Source organism: Simochromis diagramma, unplaced genomic scaffold (genome assembly GCF_900408965.1).
Source record: "Simochromis diagramma unplaced genomic scaffold, fSimDia1.1 OVJJ01000321.1, whole genome shotgun sequence".
Taxonomy (NCBI): Eukaryota; Metazoa; Chordata; class Actinopteri; order Cichliformes; family Cichlidae; genus Simochromis; species Simochromis diagramma.
This window is the reverse complement of record NW_024386772.1, coordinates 9093168-9115467: the sequence shown is the minus strand read 5'-3', so window position 1 is coordinate 9115467 and position 22300 is coordinate 9093168. Positions and strand designations below refer to the sequence as shown.

General features: G+C 40.7%; 1 protein-coding gene across 1 annotated transcript; it reads left to right on the top strand.

Moving 5' to 3' along the window:
* The first annotated feature begins 1388 nt into the window (after nucleotides 1–1388).
* Nucleotides 1389–22240, top strand: kank2 (KN motif and ankyrin repeat domains 2). The gene is made up of 13 exons (XM_040046993.1): nucleotides 1389–1516; nucleotides 7125–7210; nucleotides 12845–12927; nucleotides 13202–14566; nucleotides 15020–15205; nucleotides 15283–15391; nucleotides 15575–16153; nucleotides 16236–16323; nucleotides 16869–17088; nucleotides 17329–17471; nucleotides 18585–18785; nucleotides 18871–18969; nucleotides 20839–22240. Exons 3-13 carry the CDS (start codon nucleotides 12891–12893, stop codon nucleotides 20893–20895), a joined length of 3084 nt encoding a protein of 1027 aa, XP_039902927.1. The 5' UTR covers nucleotides 1389–1516; nucleotides 7125–7210; nucleotides 12845–12890; the 3' UTR covers nucleotides 20896–22240.
* Nucleotides 22241–22300: the final 60 nt, after the last annotated feature.

The window sequence follows — 22300 nt, the reverse complement described above, 5'->3', positions numbered from 1 at the left end:
TACATGAAACATACACAAGGTTTGCAAGTAATTATTACTAAATTTGCATGTATTAATTTTAGTTATGAATCTCAACACTTTTGAATGTTGTAGACTATTCTTTTTCAGATGTTATAACTTAAAATTAAGTTATAATTAAGAATAATTATTTCATCACATATTTACTGCACATTCACAAGGGTTACAGTACCATTATGATTATATATAGTTTTTTTTTTGTATTTGTTTATTTGGTGACATCCTCTTGCAGGGACTTTTATGGTTGTTTCTGCAAGTCTTTTGTGGGGTATGAAATTTCTCAAAGATACTCAGTGTCCTTCCGCCAACAATTTTTGATGTCCATGGATCTCTAAAGAGGTTGTTTGAGGTCTTAGGCGTTTATTGGGATTCCTCAGCGGTCCTTGATTTGATAATTTAATGGCTTTGATTGAATATATTTTAGACTTTTCAGTTGTACCTCCAGTTTGCTACACTTCAGTATTAAACTTGAAACTTAATATGCTGTTGTACTAGTTTGACAGCTGTAGTTGCATTTAAAGCATCTGTTGTTGTGATTGGGCGCTAAATAAATGCACAGCTCAGTGTTCATATCCAAAAAGTGTGATCAAGTTGTTTAAAAATATTTTATTATCGAGTACAGTATGTAAACTTTAATGTTACCAGTGACAGCTGGGGACCAGTGAGGATTTTTAAGATCATAGTTGCTGACTTTACTGTACTTCGTTGCTTATTATTTTATAACAAGGCGTCTTATTTTGAAAGTTCAGCAATTCAAAGATTTTAACTGTTTCCTTTACAAAAGATTTATTTATTACACATATCAGCCAGATGCTTGATTAGATTAATGTTTTAAAAATGAGTATAGAAGTAACAAGGCGTTGAAAAGAGAATCACCACGTTGACTTCATTGTGTTTATTTACATGAGTTCCAGTCATCGATATTTTGGCGTTTAACCGATTCTAATAAACTGCTCTTGAAGGAATGACATTTATATTGTTAGAAGTAACAAACACATTTTTATAAATAAAGTTTTTTTTCCCCACAATTTGTTTTTTTATTTGCTTTTTTATTTTATTTTTTTTTACATAAAATTAAATACATTTTTATATGTCTATCATAGATAAACGGTACAGTACATAATAAATAAACAACCAGACCCATTTAAAAGAAACCCTTTAATTTTACATTACAGTAAAAAAAATAAAAATAAATAAATGTAGGCCAGTGGGATCATAAATGATCTCATCACTAAAATAGCTTGGCCCCCTTTTTTAATCTATGACTTTCAGACTGAAGGAGGGTCAAACGATTGCACAGCTTCATATATGTCTCTGTATATATATGAAGACTCCAGCGAGACGTGCAGTGCACGAGCCCACCGCCTGGCCTCGTGGCCGCGTGCCCTTTAAGAGAAGCGGGAGGGGGCTCGGAGCATCTTGGCTGCGGTGTTTTTGTCTCTCTGTCAGTGAGCGCTCCTCCTGGGCCGAGGCGGCAGAAAGGATTTGCGCAGGGCAGGTAAGAGCAGACAATAAGTTGACTTTCCTCTGTGCGAAAACCAGCTCGGTCTGTCTTTGTCAGCGTGTTTTGTAAATGGCTTCAGACGAGGAGCTTTCAGTGGGACTTCTTTTGTGAAGCGTCGGTCCTGCCCATTCTCCCCTCCGGTGCTCCTTCTCTGAAGTAACGGGTCCTTTATCCTCAAAAACCAACACCTAGCGTAGCTTATGGCTGGTTGTGTATTTCTGTTAAATGTTTCTGACTAATTAGCTTTTATAATTTCATATTAGTATTTATCTACGGTTGCAGGAATGTTTGACTCTCGCGATTGGTTCTCCGGTGCGTCCTCTTTTTTGTTCACAGCATCACTGGAGGCTCACCGCGCGGGATTAACCAGATTTATCAATATTTATCAATAATTTACATCATATGGGGACTGAGAGTGCGTCTGTCACACTAACTCTGGCCTCACAACCCTAGCTTTCTTAACATTTCTGTTTATAAGCTTTGCATTTTCCATACAGCGGCTTTAATTCATTACATAGGGCTCTATTATTGTCTTGGTGGGCTTGTGGGGGGGGGGGGGGGGGCTGCCTGGAAAGCTCAACTTTTAGGCTCTTAAATCTCGCAGTATGCAACTAAACACGACATCATTTCCAAAATAACAAAAAAAAAAAGAAAGACATTTTGGGTGTGTTTGCACTTGGCTTTGAAACTTTTTTTATTCTCATGCTTAATTCAGAAAATGTTGCAACAATCCAGTCAGTTTATAATTTAATTAAAAACGAAAATCTCATTTAAAAACTGTAAGGGCTCATGGGAGAGGGTGGGTCCCACGCACGCTGCAAGTTTTCATGACTTCCAGATGTTCTTCAGCGCTGCTTTTTGCCCTCAATATTTGCTGGTCTCGCCAGCTGTAGCTGGCCAGTGGTCAGCGATAAGAAGGGGGGTTATATATTAACAGGGCAAGTGGACCAAATATATACCTTTTGCTCTTTCTTTTTCTTTCTTGAAAGACATCTCTAACCGGAGTCCTTTCTCAAATAAACTAGAATCTCCCTGTTAATTTTTGCATTACTATATTATTTGTTTATGAATGCAGTCATTTTACTGAGAAACTTTTAGCTCAGTCAGATGTTGTTTTCATGGTGGGCAAGCAGAACTTGGCAGGATGTGGGAGTGCAGTCATCAGCCTGTTACACTACATCATACAATACACCACTGTCCTGCTGTTGTGTAATGGGTTGCTGGCTGTATTAAATCACCTACCAGCAGCTGCATGGTGCTCACGTGGTCTCTGTCCCATCTGTCATGTTATTACATGGAAAAGGTGTTGGTGCGTCATATAGAACCCATATATTATAATATAGTTAAAGAGCATTAAGGACAGACCTTAGGGATAAATTAGCTTTTGTTACAGTGGTTTAAGGCAAAAACATATTAGAGCCCTCATGATTGTAGGATTTATTAAGACAATAATGTGGTTTAGTTTCAGCTAAGAGGACTGCTAACTAAATATTTGCTTGTTAATTTGAGATATGTTGAGTGTAAGTGCAGTAAAAGAGAAAACCCACTCTAAGGGAGTCCCCCAGACTGCATTTTATGGATCTGTATCCAGGTTTGTCAGCAGCTGGAGTCTCCTTAAGCAGATTCTTTTTTTTCTGAGCTGGAATGTGATTGTTTCATTACAGGGGTGCAGTGGAGGAATGCAGGGCCCATAAACCCATTTGCACACTGGGCCACACGCCGGGCGTTTAAATTGTTTAGCAAAGCTAATGAAATTACACCCTGAACCTGTGTGAGACTGTTTATCACTTTCTTGGATTTTTTTTTTTTAACCACAGATGAGCCTTTCAGAGAAGTTTTACTGCATTTTTAATCACCTGTTATATTAAGACAGTATACCATGTTCATAAAGTCATGTGAAATAATGATGGTTTATGGCACAGGGCTCTATAATAATATTAATGGACCTTATTCATTTATGCATGCAGTTTGTTTTTAGCGTGTTATTCTGCCTTTCTAAAAAGCACTCTGTGAATATGCACCATAACAACATGAATATTAAACAGGAAGTTTTGCACTAGAGTTGGATAAATATACAGCCCAGCATGAGACTGCTGTGGTCAAGTCAGTGAGTTAATACTCCTACTTAACTCTGTCGATTAGGGAGAGCAGTGTAGTGAACATATGGTGAAAAGCTGGCTTTTTCTCTAATAGGGACAATAATTCGTTATCCTGCTGAATAAGCTGACTGATCTCCTTTATTTTATTAATCACCCAGAGAAGCCAGATGGACTGTGCTGTCCAGTAAGCAACATGTGTAAAGTGCATTGGATTATTATTTTTTCCCCTGTCTGTTTTGTTTTATTTGTGTCTGTACAACCGTTGCATCAACAACTTCACCAAATCAGGAAGTAATTGATAAGATTCTCGAGAAGGAACTGCTTAACTTAGCATGGAAACTGGACTGATATGACTTCCTGCGTTCTGTTGTACCATCTGTTCACACACGCTGACCTGATCTTTTAACCCTCAAACTGCTGTGACTGGCTCTCCACCATCTCTCAATCACTGCTGTCTGGGTTTCCTCCTCTCCAGACCACCTCAGTTTCTCTAAAACAGAGCAACTCTCTGCGTCTCCGCTCAGCATCCGTCTTAATCCCCACCTCCACAACTGCTCAGGAATTTTCTCCCAAATGGCTTTTTTTCCCCCCCCCCGTGCCGCTCCTTGTCGCTCAGCCCCACCCTTGCTCAGTTTCCTGTTGGAGGTCAGCACAATGACCAATAGCGGAGAGGCGGGTGTTTACTCTGCTCCTGTTCCAGGAGTAATGTGAGCTGGCCGGCCTCTCCTTTTGGCCATAGTCTCTCTAGCACCAGACTGCTCCAGCTCCACGCCGTCTGCTCCTTCTCATCACCACTCCTTAATGTGAAAAACAGGGCTTTTTCCTAAAGGGCAAGAAGTCCTGGAGGTGACATCCCATTGGGTTATGATTTCACTGTCCCGAATTTAATGGCTACATTAGTCAAAAACCACATGTCCCACCAGCAGCATGAGTACACACTGTATGAGCATGCTGATATGAGATCATCTGGCCTCGCATTTGGTGAAGGCCCTTTCTGTCATGCGGTGACATATGCTCTTCAGCCACATTACGCTGGGTGAAAAATGGCTATTGCTGCTTCTGCATTTATTATTCTTCAGCTCTTTGGGAAAGATTTGTTTTAATTTTTCTGATTTATTATTCATCCAGGGCTAGTTGGCTGAATGAAGCCATCTGTGCTGCAGAATGAGGAGGAAGACAAAGAAGTCTCAGTAGATACAGCAGCATCTTTATGTGACATTTAAAGGCCTTCAGCACATCTTTTTTGAGGTCTGTGGCCTGTTACCCTGAAAAAAAACAACTCTGAACAACAATAAGCTTTATTTAGTGCAACAAAGTGCTACTTGTCTTAGGGATTCTCTCTTTTTTCTCTCTATTTTAGGAGAGGAATGTACAAATGATGGTAATCTTCTAGGTGGAGCCATGTGGGATTATGAGGAGAGGTCCTCTTGAATCGTTATTTACTCATTGTGAGGAGCGCTCTGCGGCCCCTCTGTCTGATCTGTAGATGTTTGTCCTGCGTTAGTAGCAGCACTCATTCTGGTGTCAGCATGATTCATTCTGGTGGAGTCCAAATCTGAGAACAGGCATGTTCTTCTCATTTCAGAAGTTTCCATCTAAAACTTTCTTCCCCCTCCTTTTACAGTTTGCCTGTCTTTCCTCACATTTCCCCTCTTTTCTGTCCCACCCTCCCTCTCTCACTGTACTCCTTTCTCCCTCTCCTACCGCTGCTCCCCCCCTTTTTTCGTTTATGCTCTCTTTCTCCTTGTTACTCTTTCTCCTGGGCTGGGAGGAAGTGACTGAGTTGTTTTTGCGTCCTTGGGGAATAGAAAGATGAAGCTCCCTTTCCTGTAACCCTTTCTTCGTCAGACCTCAAATATGGTCTCCGTTTTGAAACAGACAATTTGCTTGGTATGATGACAGTGGCACGTAAACTGCCGTTCTGAGAGCTTTTCTTTGGGAGCTAAAACTTTTCAGATGAATTAAAAGCAGCTAAATCACTGGGCTTTCATATCATCTTTGCCCTTACTTGAATAAATCAAAGTAATATCTTCAACTGTATTTGTTGATTTATGGGAGTCATCAGGCTTCAGACAGTGTTGGTGTGTTTAGGGGGTATGTGTGTTTTCATCTGTGTTCTGTGGGAGTCCATGGGAGTTCAGCTTGTCTCCTCTGTAATGTTTGGTATTTGCCATCTCCGCCAAACGCACAGTTATAACAGCCCGACATGCGCCGCTGTCTTTGATCTCATTGTTTGCGAGTAGCTTTTGGATTTGATAAATGAGGTCCCATAACTAAGGTGGAAATGTATTCATAATATGTTTTTACTTTGGTATTATTCACAGTCATCAACACATACATCTAGTTTTGTTAACTTTGGAGCCTGTTTAGATTTAGATATCAGTCACTCAGTGCAAGTCCTGCATCTTGTGTTTCCACTTTCTGTCAGTGTGTGGGTCCATAACAGGTCTTCACCAACTGTTTGTTTGTTTTGAGGCAAATTTCCTTACCACACACTCGTCCATACTCTGTCTACCGCTCCCTCTCTTTTTCTCAGAGATGCCCCTCCTTGATTTCTATTAGAACCAGCTGTGGAACTAGGGCCTGAATGAATGGCTCTTTGTGATTTGGCTGTAGTTCTAGTCTAAAAGATGTTTCTCTCCCACCAATACCCTCAGTGGTATTGGCATGGCAACACAATGAAACAATGGACAGAACAACGGCAAGCCTTGTTATGATATGACGCAAAGGTCACTCGTCAGTGTTTTTTAGGCTCTGAGAACTCCAGACAAAATGTCGACCGCACTTTCACAGCAGCCTTACTCTGTGCTGCTGGAGCCAAAGTAGGAGAATCGGCAGCAGACGCTGTCATGCAGCATGTCTGGTTGACACTCACACAGCAGTTAAGACTGTGTTGAAGGAAATACATCATAAGGCTCATGAAATCAGTCTAGCCTTAGGTGATACAGACAGGTTCCCACTAATCCAGAGGGTGGGGGTGTTTGTGAGTGCCACTGGATTTGGGAGAGTTAGAAAACTGACACATTGCCCAATCACATGGCAGGGAGGCTCCCGCTCCCAGCCTTGAATTGATTAGAGAGCCTTGAACTGGAATGGGGTGGGGGAAATTATTTCTAGAAAGCTGTGAGAGGAGAACTTGCACATGGCTCAGGCTTCACTTATATTGTGCAACAATCAGTGTGTGATTTGCATCTTATGGGTGTATGTTGTTCACATCCGGTGTGTGAGTCAAAAACACTGACACACTGGATGTGTGTTCTGTTTTGAAATGTTTGTTTCCTGCTTTGCAACCTGTGTTTACCCTCACGTCATGCCCACCTGTTATGAATCTGTTTATCTCTGTGTCAGCAGAGCTGCACACCCTTTCCATGATTTTACTGATGTCCCCTGAAAACTATTCCTGCATATATCCCAGTTATTGTCATTTTTCTGGACTACTAACTGATACAGTCAAAGGCAGTGGCAGCCAAAGTTCAAGTTTCCTCTATTCTTATTTCCCGCAGGTGCTGACTGTAAGAGAGCAAGAAAAGGAAGGGAGAGGCAAGGGGCCTGGGGAGGAGAGATCCCGTCCTCGCAGCGCAAGCAGCTGGTATGAAGTAGAAAATAAATCCCTCTTTTCCTAATTCACAAACCATTCCCAAGCTTGAGCAAAATCGCAATCACCAAAGGCTGAGAGTCAGCAGTGCAATGGAAAACTCCATAAAGATCGTCTCTGGGTGGTGGAAAGAGCGGCGGTATTTTTGACTTAGCAGTACTGAGGTTTAATCCTTTGTAATGGCAATAATAATAAGGTGACTCAATGAATGGAAGCAATGAGTTTGATAAACTAGGGAGAACAGACCTTGAAATGAAGCTTGGCATTTTAAAATTACTCATCACGGTGGTCTCAGTCTTCTGAGGGAATGTTTATCCACACTGTAACTCAAACCGAGTTTTAACCCTTTTAATACCATGCTGGAGTTTGGTCTGCATAGAAAGGAGTAAACCCGAAACTTTCATGCACATAGAGGAAAAAATCTTTTTCAGTGGTGAGTATGAGAAGTCAATTAAGCTTCAGCATTATGCAGTTACTCTCGTGACATCCTACAGGACATACCACAGACGCGTAATTTGTGCTGGATGACCTGCATCTTACCCCCCCAGGGGTTGTCTTAATCTTAATAGCAGGGAATAGAGGGGAGAGACCAGACCATGCTAGCTTCCTCTAGCATGGTATGCAGCTCTATGAAGGAGGTAGGGGGGAGTAATGGGGGCAAACCATGTGTCCTAGATGGAGGCTGGCTGGGGAGAGTTGTGCTGGGGAAGGGCAAACGCTGGTTTCTGTTCAGATGTCATCTCAAAGGAACTCTGTTTAAACCCGAGAGACGGAGAGGAAGGTCAGCCACTCCACCCCAGCCATACTCACACACTCAGGGGAATACGTGCACACACATTAGCACATATGAAACACTCTGCTGTTGTTGTGGGAGCCTGATAGTGGAAAATAATCAGTTTAAATAAGAAGATTTCAGAATTTTGGAATTTGTTCAGGGTAATTAGTTTGAAACGAGTATGCCGTCAAGGGTGTCCCTTAAGCCCCCACTTTACATTTTGCACTTTGCATTATTTATAGAGCTTCTTGCTCAAGTAATTAGAAAACACATTGGAATAACAGCAAATTTACTTACAGGGATAAAACAAGTTTTTATTCATGATGCAAATTAAACATACACTAGACCCAAAATATGTGTTTATAAAGCTATATTTTATCAACGCTAATCTTATAAACTCAGCAGAAAAAAATAGTATTATATACCTAGGTATCACTATACAAGAGAATCTAAACATCATCAAATTTAAATTATTGTTTTATGCTAAAAGAAATAAAAGTAGACCGTGAACGATGTGCTCCCTTAATTTGTATAATAAAGTAGAAATTGTGAAAATTTGATTTTATTTCTTCTGCTATTCCTTTTTCAGTCTAGTACCAGCAGAGATATTAATAAAACAGATTAATAAATGGAAATGAATACCTGTAGGATAGGGCAGGGTAATAAGTCTAGAGTAAAATTTAAAATACTACAGCTAGGAAAAGAAAAAGGTGGAATGTTCCTGCCGTGGTTGAAGGACTATTGTAGAGCAACACAGTTACAGTATTCATTCTGCTGGTGCAACAGTGGGTATGGTGCAAAAATGGAAAGGTTAAGAATTAAGCCAGTTGAGTGTCGTCCTACAATCTGTGGTAGGTGAGATAAACAAGTACCTAAATAAATTAAGTGATCTGACAGAAGTATTGTTAAATATATTGTTTAATTAATGTAAGAGGAATAACTGTTCTTAAGATTTTTGGAATATAGTGAAGATTTTAAACGAGTATAATTCGGACTTGAAGTTTAGAGACTGGACCTGGAAAGGCATTACATCATATTTGTTATTTCAGCCAATACAGATCTCTAAAGTTTTCAACTTCTTAGTGAAACCTGCAATTTACATGGGGTCATCATAAATTTTTTTTATTGATGTTACCCAGAATTTGTTCATATATGCAGTGTCTTGGGAAAAAATTCCACCTTATACATCAAGGTCAAATCAAGGAACAAATACAACACTAACAGGTGAAGATAGGTTATATAAATAAAATAAAATGACAGCACCTTTATTTAGTAAGTAAAAATAAAATTTTATTTATATAGCACATTTCTAGATAGAAATCACAAAGTGCTTTACAAGATATAACAGATTATAAAAATAAAAAAACAAACAAGATACAAACAAAGTTAGCAAAAAGAAATTTGAAAAATATGTGTTTTTAGCTGTTTTTTAAAAGTAATCAATGAATCAGCGGATCGTAAGTCCTGAGGAAGGGAATTCCACAGTCTGGCGGCCACAGTAGCAAAAGCTCTATCACCCCTAGTTTTCAGTCTCGTATACTGAATGACAAGTAGGCCCTGACTACTCGACCTCAGAGACCTACTAGGGGCATAGGGCTGTAAAAGTTCAATAATATATGGTGGTGCTTGTTGTTGAAGAGCCTTAAAAGTTAAAACCAAAATCTTAAAATGGACTCTAAATTCGACAGGAAGCCAATGTAACTGCATATGTGAATTTAATAATTCATTTTTTTATAACCCCAAAAAGAAAACATCAACAAAGGGGCAGATCTGGAATCTGGACACTGCTGGATACAATGTGATATTACAATGGCTGATCATTATCACATGTTTTCTAATTGTCCAGCAAAACAATCTTACTGAGCAAAGACAGTAACATAAATTAAACTCATAATAGGTTTTGAGCTTGACTATACTCTCGATATCATATATTTAGGTAATCGACCAAGTGACTTGTACATTTGAGGCAAATATAGCCATGAAGTATTGCTTAGTGCCAGTAAAAAGGCAATAACAAAGAAGTGTCTGGACAAGAACCACTTACAGTGGAATGCTTCCTTGCTATCATAAAAGAAATATCCGAAAGGAAAAACTTATCATCTCTGCTCATTAAATTGGCTGTTATTTATGAATGGTAGTTTTACACAGGGAAAACTACTCTCCTGTGTCTGGGAGTTTTTTTTCCATGGTACCTATAGTTTTGGAAATTAGGCATTGCTCATACAGGATTTTTATATTTGCACGTCAGATGTATGCTGAATGGATCGGGCCATCTGGCCTCATCCGTGAACTGGATAAAGTTGATGGACTATTGGATATTCATCTACGTTTTTTATTAGGTGTTCATCAGCAGGTGTCTGGGTTGACCCTTCTTTTTTTTCTTTTTTTTTTTTTCCTCTGGGACTAATCGTACAAATAACCATCACCATGTAGTCAGCTATTGATTGTGTGCATTTTAATGATTTACCCGTAGTAACCTGATTTTTTTTCTGTTCTGTCTCTCTATGCTTGTCTGCTTCTTCAGAGCAAAATTGTAAAAATAAAGTGGAATTTGAAGGGAAGTCGAGTAGACGACATCAACCAGTCTGCTTGGCAGGCATGTTAGGTTGCAAAACTACATACTCTAATTATATCTCATCGGCTGTCCCCTGTCAGTGCTGCCCTCCACCCTGTACGCATATTCTCTCACACAGTCTGTCTTTTTGCAACCACGCCTCTATGTCCTACTCTCACTTTCTCACATATGTAGTCATTCCCAGACCGCACTGTACACCAGACACTGTACACCATCAGTCTGACACTTTCAATGGAGATAAACAGACACTTAAACTGTAGGCTGAAGGCAGGCAGCCAAATTCTTCATCTTTTTTAAAGGCTCTGCAATATTAGTCAAGATTTGTCTTTTTTTCTCCACTTTCTCATATGTAAGTTAAAATTTTATATCTGGGGCATAAAGTCCTCATGTGTAAGCTGAAGGATAGTTGGCTTCATTTTAAATTAGATTAACCAGTGTGATTCTTCCTTACCACCATGGTGCCAATCTTAAAATGGGTTTGGGTTTGCATGCAGTCTGTATTTCACGGCCCAATAGTGTGTGGCAATCTTGGAATGAGAGGGTGATGAAAGGGTACAGATAAGCAGAATCACATCGAGAAATTAAACTGACTAAAGCACTTCAAAAATACCATGTCAATTTAGTCAGTGTTTCCAAGTGTCCTACTTTTCACAAACGAGCAAGCACGGGCTAGGGTCACAAGATAGATGGAGAGAAAGAGCGAGAGCGAGAGAGGAAGAGAAAAAACAAAAAACAGCTTTAGACTGAGGCAAATATAGTTTGCACTTGAAAACAAAGTGGTTTGCAGCGCAGACTTCTGTTGCTATCTTATCAAAGCCATAGTATATAAAGATGTTCAACTGACTAATACTGTGGACGGCTTAAAGACTTCCACAGTTCCCGCAAAGTGATGACCTAGAAAGTTAATCTTTTCCAAGCACACACCAACTCAGAGGCATGGCATTAGGGTTTCTACATTTTTGCTGGCAGTGTGTTGCTCTCTGTGGAGGGAAAGGCTTAGTCTTTTGTTTATAAAGAGTCAAAATCCATATGTTACCTTTGGTAAAATGCAAGTTCTCAGCAATTCACTGTGTGTTTTGGCTGAATTAAAAAGCATCTAAGTGTGCAGAGAAAAAGAAAGGGACTAGCTGAAACCTTCTGATCATCAGCTGATGCTTAGAGGGGTAAAACAGGAGCAGAAGAGCATAAAGAAAGGACAAATAGAGAAGAAGCCAGAGATGGAAGAAGTGCAGGAGAGAAAGAAGAGAGAGTGTCTGTAAATCCTAATGTGAGAGGCGAAGTAAGTGCACACAGATGATTCCTAATAAGGCTGTAACTGGCAAATCTCTGTCCTGGAATTAGCTGCCAGGAAACTTTCCCCCTGTAACTTCTCTTCTCTGAATGCTATGAACAGAAACAAATATACAACTGACAGTGGCCCAATATGCTCAAAAAAATGGAAGGATAAAATAAGGAATGGAGGCAGGCGGGTAGAAAGGCTAATGCTATTTCTGACCATTATACAGAGAGAGCAATGCAGTCAAAAGCGGTAATTATTTCTGGACACACTATGTCATGCAGACTTTACAGTTAACTTAAGATATTAAGATATTTGAATACTGATTCTGTTAGGTTTTAGTTGGATGTAGACAGTTGTGTATTACTGCATTGATTGCATCTTTATAATTAATGCAAGAAAAGCCACTTTTACAAACACCTTAAAATACTCACCAAAAGACTCAAAACAACAACAACTTCCACAAATCCACTACAAACTGGACCTGGGAGCAATATGCTTATTTGCACACTTAATCACATAGTTACTGAACACACATCTAAATTATACTGTATTTGCATATTTTGCATCTTGCACATGTCTCACATGTCCTGTCTTGTCTACAATATCCTGACCGTAACTTGAACCTGGTATTCAACACCTACTGCACAATCCACTTCGTATTGTCTCTGTTCTGTCTTTGTTTATGGTACAGTTTGTATTGAATAGTTATTATTATAGTATTGTATAGTTAGTAATTAGTACCTTTTTATCCCCTAATTTTACCCAAATTTAGCATATTATTTATTTGTAATTCCTAGTTTTATATCTCTTGGAGATATATCTTTTATATACTTATAGATGCACCATGGGGGGCTTGGGGTGAAACAGCATTTCAGTACGCTGTATACTGTGTATATTGTTGTATAGACAATAAAGCTCTTGAAATCTTGAATCCTTTGTTATTTATAGAAATGTTTAGTGTACAGTATGTTTAATTTCAACACTTTTGTCTCCCTACAGGTGAGCGTGTTTGTGTGACTGTCTGAAAAGCAGCCACAGGCGCATTATGGCACAGGTGCTGCATATGGACCCCGGCTTCCCAGGTGCGCCCTCTATTTTTAATTCCTTATAATGATCAACATAAAGATGATGATAGGTTAATGCTTTTGTTAGGATTTAAACTATCACACAACTGGCATGTATTTTAACTGTAAGATTGTGTCATTATGAACTCCAACAATCCACTTTGTGCCTAATTTGGTGATGAATTCTGAGTACATTTATAACTGTGGAGTAGCTGATGCTTTTTTCTGAAGTCTGAACCCAAGATTAGATGCAGATTTCCGTTTGTTTAAAGTTTATTTCCTTCCCCTGCAGGGAAACTCAACCCGCCTGCCCCCCCTTCCCTGCACGCCAAAGAACAGGAGGCACCCTACTCAGTGGAGACCCCCTATGGCTACCGTCTGGACCTAGACTTCCTCAAATATGTTAACGACATAGAGAAGGGGAACACTATCAAGAAGGTGCCTGTCCAACGCCGGCCACGCTATGGCTCTTTGCCCCGTGGCTATGGCTACGCTGGCTCCTGGTGGACCTCCACGGAGTCTCTCTGCTCCAATGCCAGCATGGACAGCCGGCATTCCTCTTACTCCTACTGTGCCCCAGGCTACCATACATCACAAAGGCCCAGCTTCAGTACTGCCCGGGTGGAGAAGACTCTGTTGGATGCTCGCAGGAAGCTGGAAGAAGAGAAAGAGGGACGGAGATTCTCCAATCTTGGCAGCATGCACAGCAGTGTAGTTGGCTCTAACACCTCCATCAGCAGCGCACACAGCTTCAACCGGTCACAGGGTGGAGGTGGATCTTTCACTCCCATGAGCTCTGGCCTGTCCACCCCAGTAACTCCAACCCCAGCTCACTTGCAACATGTCAGGGAGCAGATGGCTGCAGCCCTGAGAAAGATAAGGGAGCTAGAAGAGCAGGTGAAAACAATCCCTGTGCTCCAAGTTAAAATCTCAGTGCTGCAGGAGGAGAAACGGCAGCTCAGTGTCCAGCTGAAGAGCCAGAAGTTCCTGGGCCACACTCTGGGGTTCAACCGAGGTCGTCCCAGAGGGGAGCTCTATATTGACATCCCTGAAGAAGACCTGAGCACTGGAAAGGGGAGCAACAACAATAAGCCAGCAGGGTCACTGTCCCCCACCACACCTGATGGGTCCAAGCAAGACTCAGGGTGTGAGATTGAGGACACAGTGATTGTGAGTGGAGTGCGACCAGATGCAAAGCGAGAAGTGCGCACCATTGGCGTGGGACCAGAGGACTCAAGAGGAAGTCGTCATGTGGGGGTCTGGGTTCAAGAGAAGGATCTGGGACTGCTGCCTGAGACAGAAGTCCTCAAAAATCAAGTGGGTCAGCTTGAGGGTCAACTAAAGAGGACAATGCAGGAGCTACAGGCTGCACAGCAGCAGGTGGCAGGAGTCCAGAAGGGCCCTCAGGCAGAGCATCCAGTCATAGCAACGAGCCTGGGCTGGCAGGAGCCTCAAGGCTGCAGCCTGCATACACTAGTCAGCTTCACACAGCAACGACACCAGAGGGACCAGAGAACTGTAGGAATTCAGGTGTACACACTGGAGCAGCCTACTGTGGTAGAGGTGGGAACACTGCTCCGAGCAGAGACCTGCAGCTCCCCCCCCATTCAGCCAGCTGCTGGAGGCGTGGAAGACCACCAGAGAGGGCGAATTGAAGGTCTGTTACTGAGACTTTATGAGCTTAAACTGGAGAGTCTGATGCAGTCCAATGCAAGAGCATTTTGTGAAACCTGTGCAAAAAGTTTCCCAGATATGAATTATGCTTAGTCCTAAACTGAAAGGAAAAAAATCACCAAAGATCTGTTCTTAAAAAAAAGTGTGTGTGTGTCGGACGGGGGTTGGTCCAAGGCTAGACTTAATCATTGTCTGAGAAACTGAGTCTGTCACCCTCAAATATATGTTTTTACTGAAAGTTGAAAAGTCGTTGAAAAGTCGCAAATACTTCTATATTTAATATATTTAAATTTTAACTGGAGGGGTTTGGAATGCTGCATTACTGCTGGATTGTACTGCATCAGACTGTATCTTTGCAATAACAATTATTTATTGCATTACTGCACAAAAAGACTGATTAGTTAGCTTTGAAATGTTGTCTGTCTCTCTCCCTCAGATGCTCCAGTTGAGTTGCCGATTGCAGTCAGCTCTAAGCAGGTACGCGATGTCTTGAAGAGCAGGTTGTCCACCTCAGTACCTGTAGCTAATCCTGCCATTGCTGTTGCATCTGATGATCGGATTGTGCATAATAAGGAAGAAGCAAATGATTCTATCCAATCACAAGAAGGCTTACCTAAGACAGGTATGTGATTTTTAAACTAGTGTCTTCTGACCACATCATGTTCCCACTGTATGAATAATTGCTGGTATCTTTTCTAGCTTCATCTCCCCAATTGTCTCTGAGATCAATTATGAAGCGGAAAGCAGAAGGTGAACCAGGCTCGCCCTCTACGAAGAAAAACCTACAGTTTATTGGAGTCAATGGAGGGTAAGTGTTAGTTATTGCATAGCAGCAGTCGGCTATTTTCATCCACTGAGTACCGTGTCAAGGGAATGTTGTCAGCATAAGGTTAAGTAAAAAGGTAAAAGAAGAAGCAGAAATGTACTCCCTGTGTCACCTGCAAAGACTCTGAGCTGTTTGAGCAGAGTGAAAATTGTTCTTGTCTTACAGCTACGAGTCCACATCCTCAGAAGATAGCAGCAGTGAGAGCTCAGATGAGGGGAGTGACTCTAGTGAATATCATGAAGCCAGAGAAAAACTTCCAGAGTCTACAGTCCAGCACCAGCAGACAATACACAACAAGGATTCCAAGCAAGAAGAAAGCACCAGTGTACCTCAGCAAAATGCTGTCAAACTACCAGCTGCCATTCCAGACTCAAGTCCCAGCCAGTCTGCAGCTGTAGACACAATGCCATCAAACAAAGCACCTCAGTCACCAGCGACAGACACTGTGGTGCAAAAATGTGCCTCACAGCCACCAGCATCAGACCACGCCATACCTCCTCCATGTTCATCAAATGATTCTGAGACTGTCAAACAATCATCAGAAAAGCACAAACAGGTCACCTCCACACCAGTTAGCACTGAATCCACTCCTGAGCAGAAGGCTTCACTTACCTGTTCTTCATCACCTGGCCTCACTAAAATCAGTGATAACACCCAGCAGCGGTACAGCGTCCAGTCAGAGTGCAAACCAGCAGATGAACGTATTTCAAATGAGACTGCGACAGCGCCTTCAAAACAAGTCAGGTAAGTGTACACAGAGTCTGTCTGTGAGGATTAAAGGATCTATGAACATCTGAGAGTGATGTTGTCTCCTTATCTGCCACAGACTGGAGCTGACTGACAGCCTGATGTTAGCTCTGCATGCCCTGCAGAAAGCCCTGGGGGAACCTAATGCCTTCAGCCAACAAGGAGCAGTACGTGTTGAGTCTAATTCACATTTCTCCACATTTCTTCACATTTCTCCTGTCGTTACTTCTTTCTAGGAAATTCAGAAGGTTCACGTTTAAAATAAATGACATAGACCAACCTCAAACAAGGAGGCACAGCTACCCACAAACTGTGCACACTCAATAATTTAATTTAGAATATATTTTACTTTAGTTTGCCAACTCTAAATATTTACTAAAGTATAGCTTAAGATATTTGATTATCTGCATGTTTGATTCAGGAAAGAGTTTATGCCGGATGCCCTTCCCATTTATCCTGGCTTGGGAATGGCACTAAGACTACACTGGATTGTTGCACCCCATGTCTGGAATAAGACATAAGTTAAAATAAGAAAATTCTTAACTTTGGTTTCATAATTTTTGCAAGTACTGAAAGATCAAACAACACATTAACTCAAGGCTTCTCCTGAGGTTTGGTTTCACATTTTTGATGTCGTCGTTGCTCTTGCATTTCTCCAGCCATCTGTCAAATGTTTATTTGCCTTAACAGTCCTCATTGTGTCTGATCTCAGAGGGCAGCTTACACCACAGTGCTGCAAGAGTGGCTACGTGTGTCCTGCCACAAAACGGCCGACACAGCTGTTGTCAAGGCCTACATGGACACTTTCGCCTCAATCTCCCCTCAGCTGCTGGAGTTTGTCATAAATATGGCTGACGGCAACGGGAATACAGCCCTTCACTACACTGTCTCCCACTCCAACTTCCCCGTGGTGAAACTTCTGCTGGACACTGGTGAGTTCTGTGCTTTTATGAGAAAACAATAGAGGCGCTGGAGAAAAATTGGATATTAAGCGAAGTAAAATCTCATAAGACTGAAGAGTCAAAGTAAAGTCTTATGGTTATTTTTTATTATGATAATCTCTACAATTTAAGAAATAAGTCATATTAAATTATTAGTGGTAACGATCCCTTTTACTTTGTTGTGCTGCTGTTATATCACCTGTCAAATTGATTGGCCTCTTTACCTGACAGGCTTGTGTAACGCTGACAAGCAGAACAAGGCGGGCTACACAGCCATCATGCTGACGGCTCTGGCTGCCTTCCACTCCGACAGTGACCTTCAAACTGTCCTGCAGCTGCTGCGCACAGGGGATGTCAATGCCAAGGCCAGCCAGGTGCGCCCTCTACTGCTCATTAGTTTTTACTGCGTCTCCACACACACACAAAAATCCCCCATTGTCACGCATTAGTGCAGGACTAGGACTGCATAAAATGTCTTATGTTTCAAAAACTGTAATCATTACAAAAAGTACAAGAGTAAAAACTTTGTAGACAGCTGACCCATGGCCAAGTGCTTCACAAAAGTTGTCACAACAGCGACACTGTGTGGACAGTTAGAAAAGTACAAAACTGTAAAACTTTCATAGCCTCCCACTGGTTGTTACCCAAACAAGAAGTGGTAACCAGATCCCAACAAACTAAATGTGCGTTTTATTGAAATATTTCTTTGTCAAGGAAAATGTGGTGCACGATACTAACCCTGGGAGGCATTTAGCATGTGAAGGACATATTTTATTTTAATCCAATTTCTCAAGGCAATACAATGAGCTGATATTTCTACTTCTTTTTTTTTACTTCCATGTATTTTTCTGTTTATTCCACCTTTAACACTGTAAGCACCTGATTATCATTTGGCTTTCAGAGGAATACATCCATTAACAGGGACATTTTTTATAAAACTGACAAATTTCTGGAAAATATTTCTTGCACCAGTTTTACCCAGTTATTTAGAATTTTCAGTCTTTATTTGTCTGAAACTTTTTTTTGTGACATTTTGGCAAATATTCCAGAAAAATCTGAATACCTTGTGATTTTGTGTGGATGTACAATTTACCACCTTGGGCATAGTGCAGGTAGCAAAAGCCAGTGACATGCATGAGACCAGTGATTATAGTCTTTGTTGCTTTCCTTACAGTCATTCAGTAAAAGCCGCTCTAACTAATTAAGTTTGGAGCAATGTGGGATATGACAACAGGGGATAAAAGTTGTGAATTTCTATGAAGCCAATGTAGAAAAAACAGCCAGTCTCATTCGCTCATCTGGTTTGATTCCTGTTAGCAATCACATTGCAATTGCTCTAGAAACTAGACCGTCTTCTTACAAGTGATTTTAAGAATTCTGCTCAAAATGTATCTGCTGCACCATGTACACAAATGCAGTCTCAATGTGTCCACAGTTTGGTTAAAAAATTAGGGTAACAGTAATTTTAAACAATGTGTGTTTTGTAGGCTGGACAGACAGCGCTGATGCTGGCAGTCAGTCATGGTAGAGGGGACATGGTGCGAGCGCTGCTGTCCTGCGGGGCACAAGTTAACATCCGCGATGACGACGGCTCCACTGCACTCATGTGTGCCTGTGAACATGGTCATGTGGACATTGTGCGTCAGCTGCTATCAGTGCCAGGATGTGATGCCACTCTCACCGATAATGTAAGAATTCCAGTTCGGTCTGTGGTTATGCGGACTCCTTCCCAAAACCAGCGTCTCACCAACATTTTCTCATTGTATTAAACAGGATGGCAGCACTGCTCTGTCCATTGCCCTTGAAGCCAGTCAGAATGACATCGCTGTGCTTCTGTACGCTCACCTCAACTTTGCAAAGCCTCCATCCCCTGTGAGTATCTAAATATGCTGCTAAGACACAAAGTAGCCCTTTCACACCAACATTCAACAATCCAAGAAATGTGTCATGGAAGTGATTGCCACTTTCTATGGCTAATAACACACGGATAGTTATGTAATATTCTTGTTTGCATGCAACACAACCTCGGTCAATTATTCCTCCAACCAGTTTCTTTAAAATAAGCCTCCTTCCCGCATCTGGGCAGTGTTGCAATGTTTGCGTGTTCTCAAACACGTGTTGATATGCAAGAGTTGCATATGGTTTACGGCATACCTACAGAAATTAAAGTTGGCTTTGGGTTGAGCAAAAATAGCAAACAAGCAAATCTGTTTAAGCCAGAAACCAATTACCCACAAGCTTGCAGCTGTCAAACAAGTCACTGCCTTAGAATAAGTACACATTCTCACCTAATGTGGGCTTTATGGTGTATGTTTGTGCAGCTCTTTGGCTAAACAGAACGAGAGATGCATAACTTTGTCATATAATTTGACTTCTACCTGCTCCCCAACAAAACCTAAACTTCACTCATTCTTTTAAGTTTATTTTTTTAAGTTTCCTAAAGTGACAGCACATTGCTGAAACATGCAGACATGAGTCTGCTCATGTTTCTCTATCCTACCAACCATCTGCACTCGTCTTTCAGGTATGAATCACTATCCCAGCCTCTCAGCTGGCTATTAGTTTGTATATAACACAAAGCTGACCGTAAACAGGCAAGATGTGTCATAAACTAGTATATAAACCCCCAAGTGATGGACAAATTCCAGATGTGCTTTATGCATTTTATTTCACAACCTGGCTAATAAACTACAACAAGCACTAACAAAGGGAATTTTTGGAAAACTGTAATTAACTATCAGGAATGTGTGATTACATGTAATGTAAATGTGTATGTTTGGATGACTGGTAATGTATGTTGATAGCAAAAGAAGGGAACCCAAGGACCAAGCTGTAGCTCAACCAGTTAGTCATAGCCTGAGCACACCTGGCCCTGTGTTGCTCATCCAGGTAATTACTCTCAGTCAGCTCTTTCAGGACAAAGCACAGCATGATCAAAACAAAGCAGAGTCACCTAGTGAACAGAAGGCCCAGGAGACAGTACAGTGTCTAAAGAATGCCCCTAACATATGAGTAATTCCATGTCTTAACAAGAACATGCTTCAGTGGGATTAATTCTTAATATACAAACAGGATGTGTGGTTTCAATGACACATACTCAAATATAATATATTTTGTATTTAAAATGGTAATGTAATATTAATGTGCATGTAAATGTAGTGATCAAGAGGTGCTTTACATGAACAGAAACCACTCCTGGAAGAGAAAATACAGGGGAAATATGATGCACTTAAACAGTAAAAGGATCTAAACCTGAGATTTTTCTTGGATTGGCAGTAGCTGTGATTTTAAGTTCACAAAATGTTCATTTCTTCCCAGTGTTAGGTTCATGGGTTCAGAGAGAGTGAAGCAGGAGATTGATAAATGGGTTATTGCTGTAGTGGCAGCGATGTACACTGATCTGGTGAAACAATTTGAGCTATGGGAAGTGACTGAAAAAAGGAGAACATAGATGCAAGCAGTAGAAATGAGTTTCTTATGAAGGGTGGTGGGTTATCTCTTAGAGGTAAAATGAGCTTGGTCATCCAGGAGGGGCTCAGAGTAGAGTTGCTACTCCTTCCAAAGTATTTGGGGCATGGGGAAAAGCCCCGGGGCAAACCTAGGACACATTGGGGAGACTACATCTTTCTGCTGGCTTACCTTGGTGTACCCTGATGGATGGATGGATTAACCATGATGAATTTGATAAAAAATTCTAAACTATAATTTTTTTAATTTTTTTTTTTTTTTTTACTTGTCCAGGTTTCCCCCAAGTCTCCGCTCTTGGGCTCCTCTCCTCCTGCTGGTGAACTAAAGTAAACCACACGCCTACAGCTCAGCTACACAGCCAATCCACAGATGTTTATTCATCTATGTACTTAAAGGAAACATCAAGTTTGTTTGTGTGTTTGTTTTCACCCTGAATAATTTAATTATGTGCAGATAATTACGTGAGAGCTCGCACCATTGTTACTCATTGCTTATTGTACACAGTGGTCTTACTTTAATCCCAGTGGTGGTTGGAAAAGTGTGAAACTGAACATTGAATGGATTTCGTTCTAGTTTTGCAACAATCCAGTTGTCAGCACTGTTTTTACAAATCCAAACTGTTCACCGCATTTCACTATACGTTCAATTGTTATGCACTCGTTCTGTAATTCCATATCAGTTTTATATAAGTTGGCTGATAGAGCAGCGTGTTTTCATTGTACCGTAGGTGTTTCACAGTAGCATCGTTTTGTGTGACCATCACAGTCATTTGGAATAACTGAAGCCACCCCTCTCGTGGGTAAGTGTCCTTGCATCAACTAGCTCATTGGTGCTACAAAATATAACACTCCAATAGTCTGTTGATATTTATACACAAGATTTATTTACTTGAGAGTATTTTTGATATTGATTTTTTTTAATCATTCCGACTTAATTCAGGACCTCGTGGTTTTATTTCCCAGGTGTTGGTTAACTTTACACCTTTTTAACCAGTTTTATGTGTTTATCACATTCCCCAAATCAAACCCAAAGATGTCTGTTTCACATCACCTCTTTTTAAAGCTGCTTATTGTGGTAATAATGTTAACACAGGTGGTGTTAAAGAGGAGAGAGGTTACCATTGTTCTCTGATGGCTGCGGTACTATGGTCTTTGTATTTTTATATGTGAAGGTTTTTCGGATGGTTGATTAGAAGGTATCTGTGTTTGTGATGTGTGCTCATAAAATTTAACAAGACTTTGTTGAGAGAGCGCTGGTGAAGCCAGTGAGATTTGTCAGGGAACCAGAAAGTAAGTGATTTTGGTCTTAAAAGGGCGTGCCATGTAAGATAGGAATATTAAAATAATATATGTCAGTGTAAACTGGTAATAATTATGCCTGAAATCGAACTCCTTGAACTAAAGTGCATAGGCTATTGATGTCAAAATTTCTATTACTTTTTAAAGATGTTTTACCAATTTTCATATTCACTTTTAAGCAAATTTTTTATAAACTTTCAATTTTTTTAAGTATCTATCTTTTATACATTTGGAGTTTTTAAGCTCACGCCTGCGTTATGTAATCACACAGCTCTGTAGTTAATGTTTTATGATGGTTTTATGAAAATGCTAGATTGTGTGTCTCTTCTTCTAATTTGTGCATTTTGGAAAATAATAAATAAATAAATAAATGTGGACCACATGTTTTGTTGTCTTGTAAGTTCCACTCAGTCATGTAAAAACAAGGTAAAAACAGT

Bases quoted from the DNA above. Each gene is read 5' to 3' on its own strand.
- kank2 (XM_040046993.1), top strand. From the start codon at position 12,891: ATGGCACAGGTGCTGCATATGGACCCCGGCTTCCCAG. The intron at 15,392-15,574 runs GTAAGTGTTAGT...CTTGTCTTACAG, and splicing joins TTTATTGGAGTCAATGGAGG to CTACGAGTCCACATCCTCAG. The intron at 16,154-16,235 runs GTAAGTGTACAC...TATCTGCCACAG, and splicing joins GCGCCTTCAAAACAAGTCAG to ACTGGAGCTGACTGACAGCC.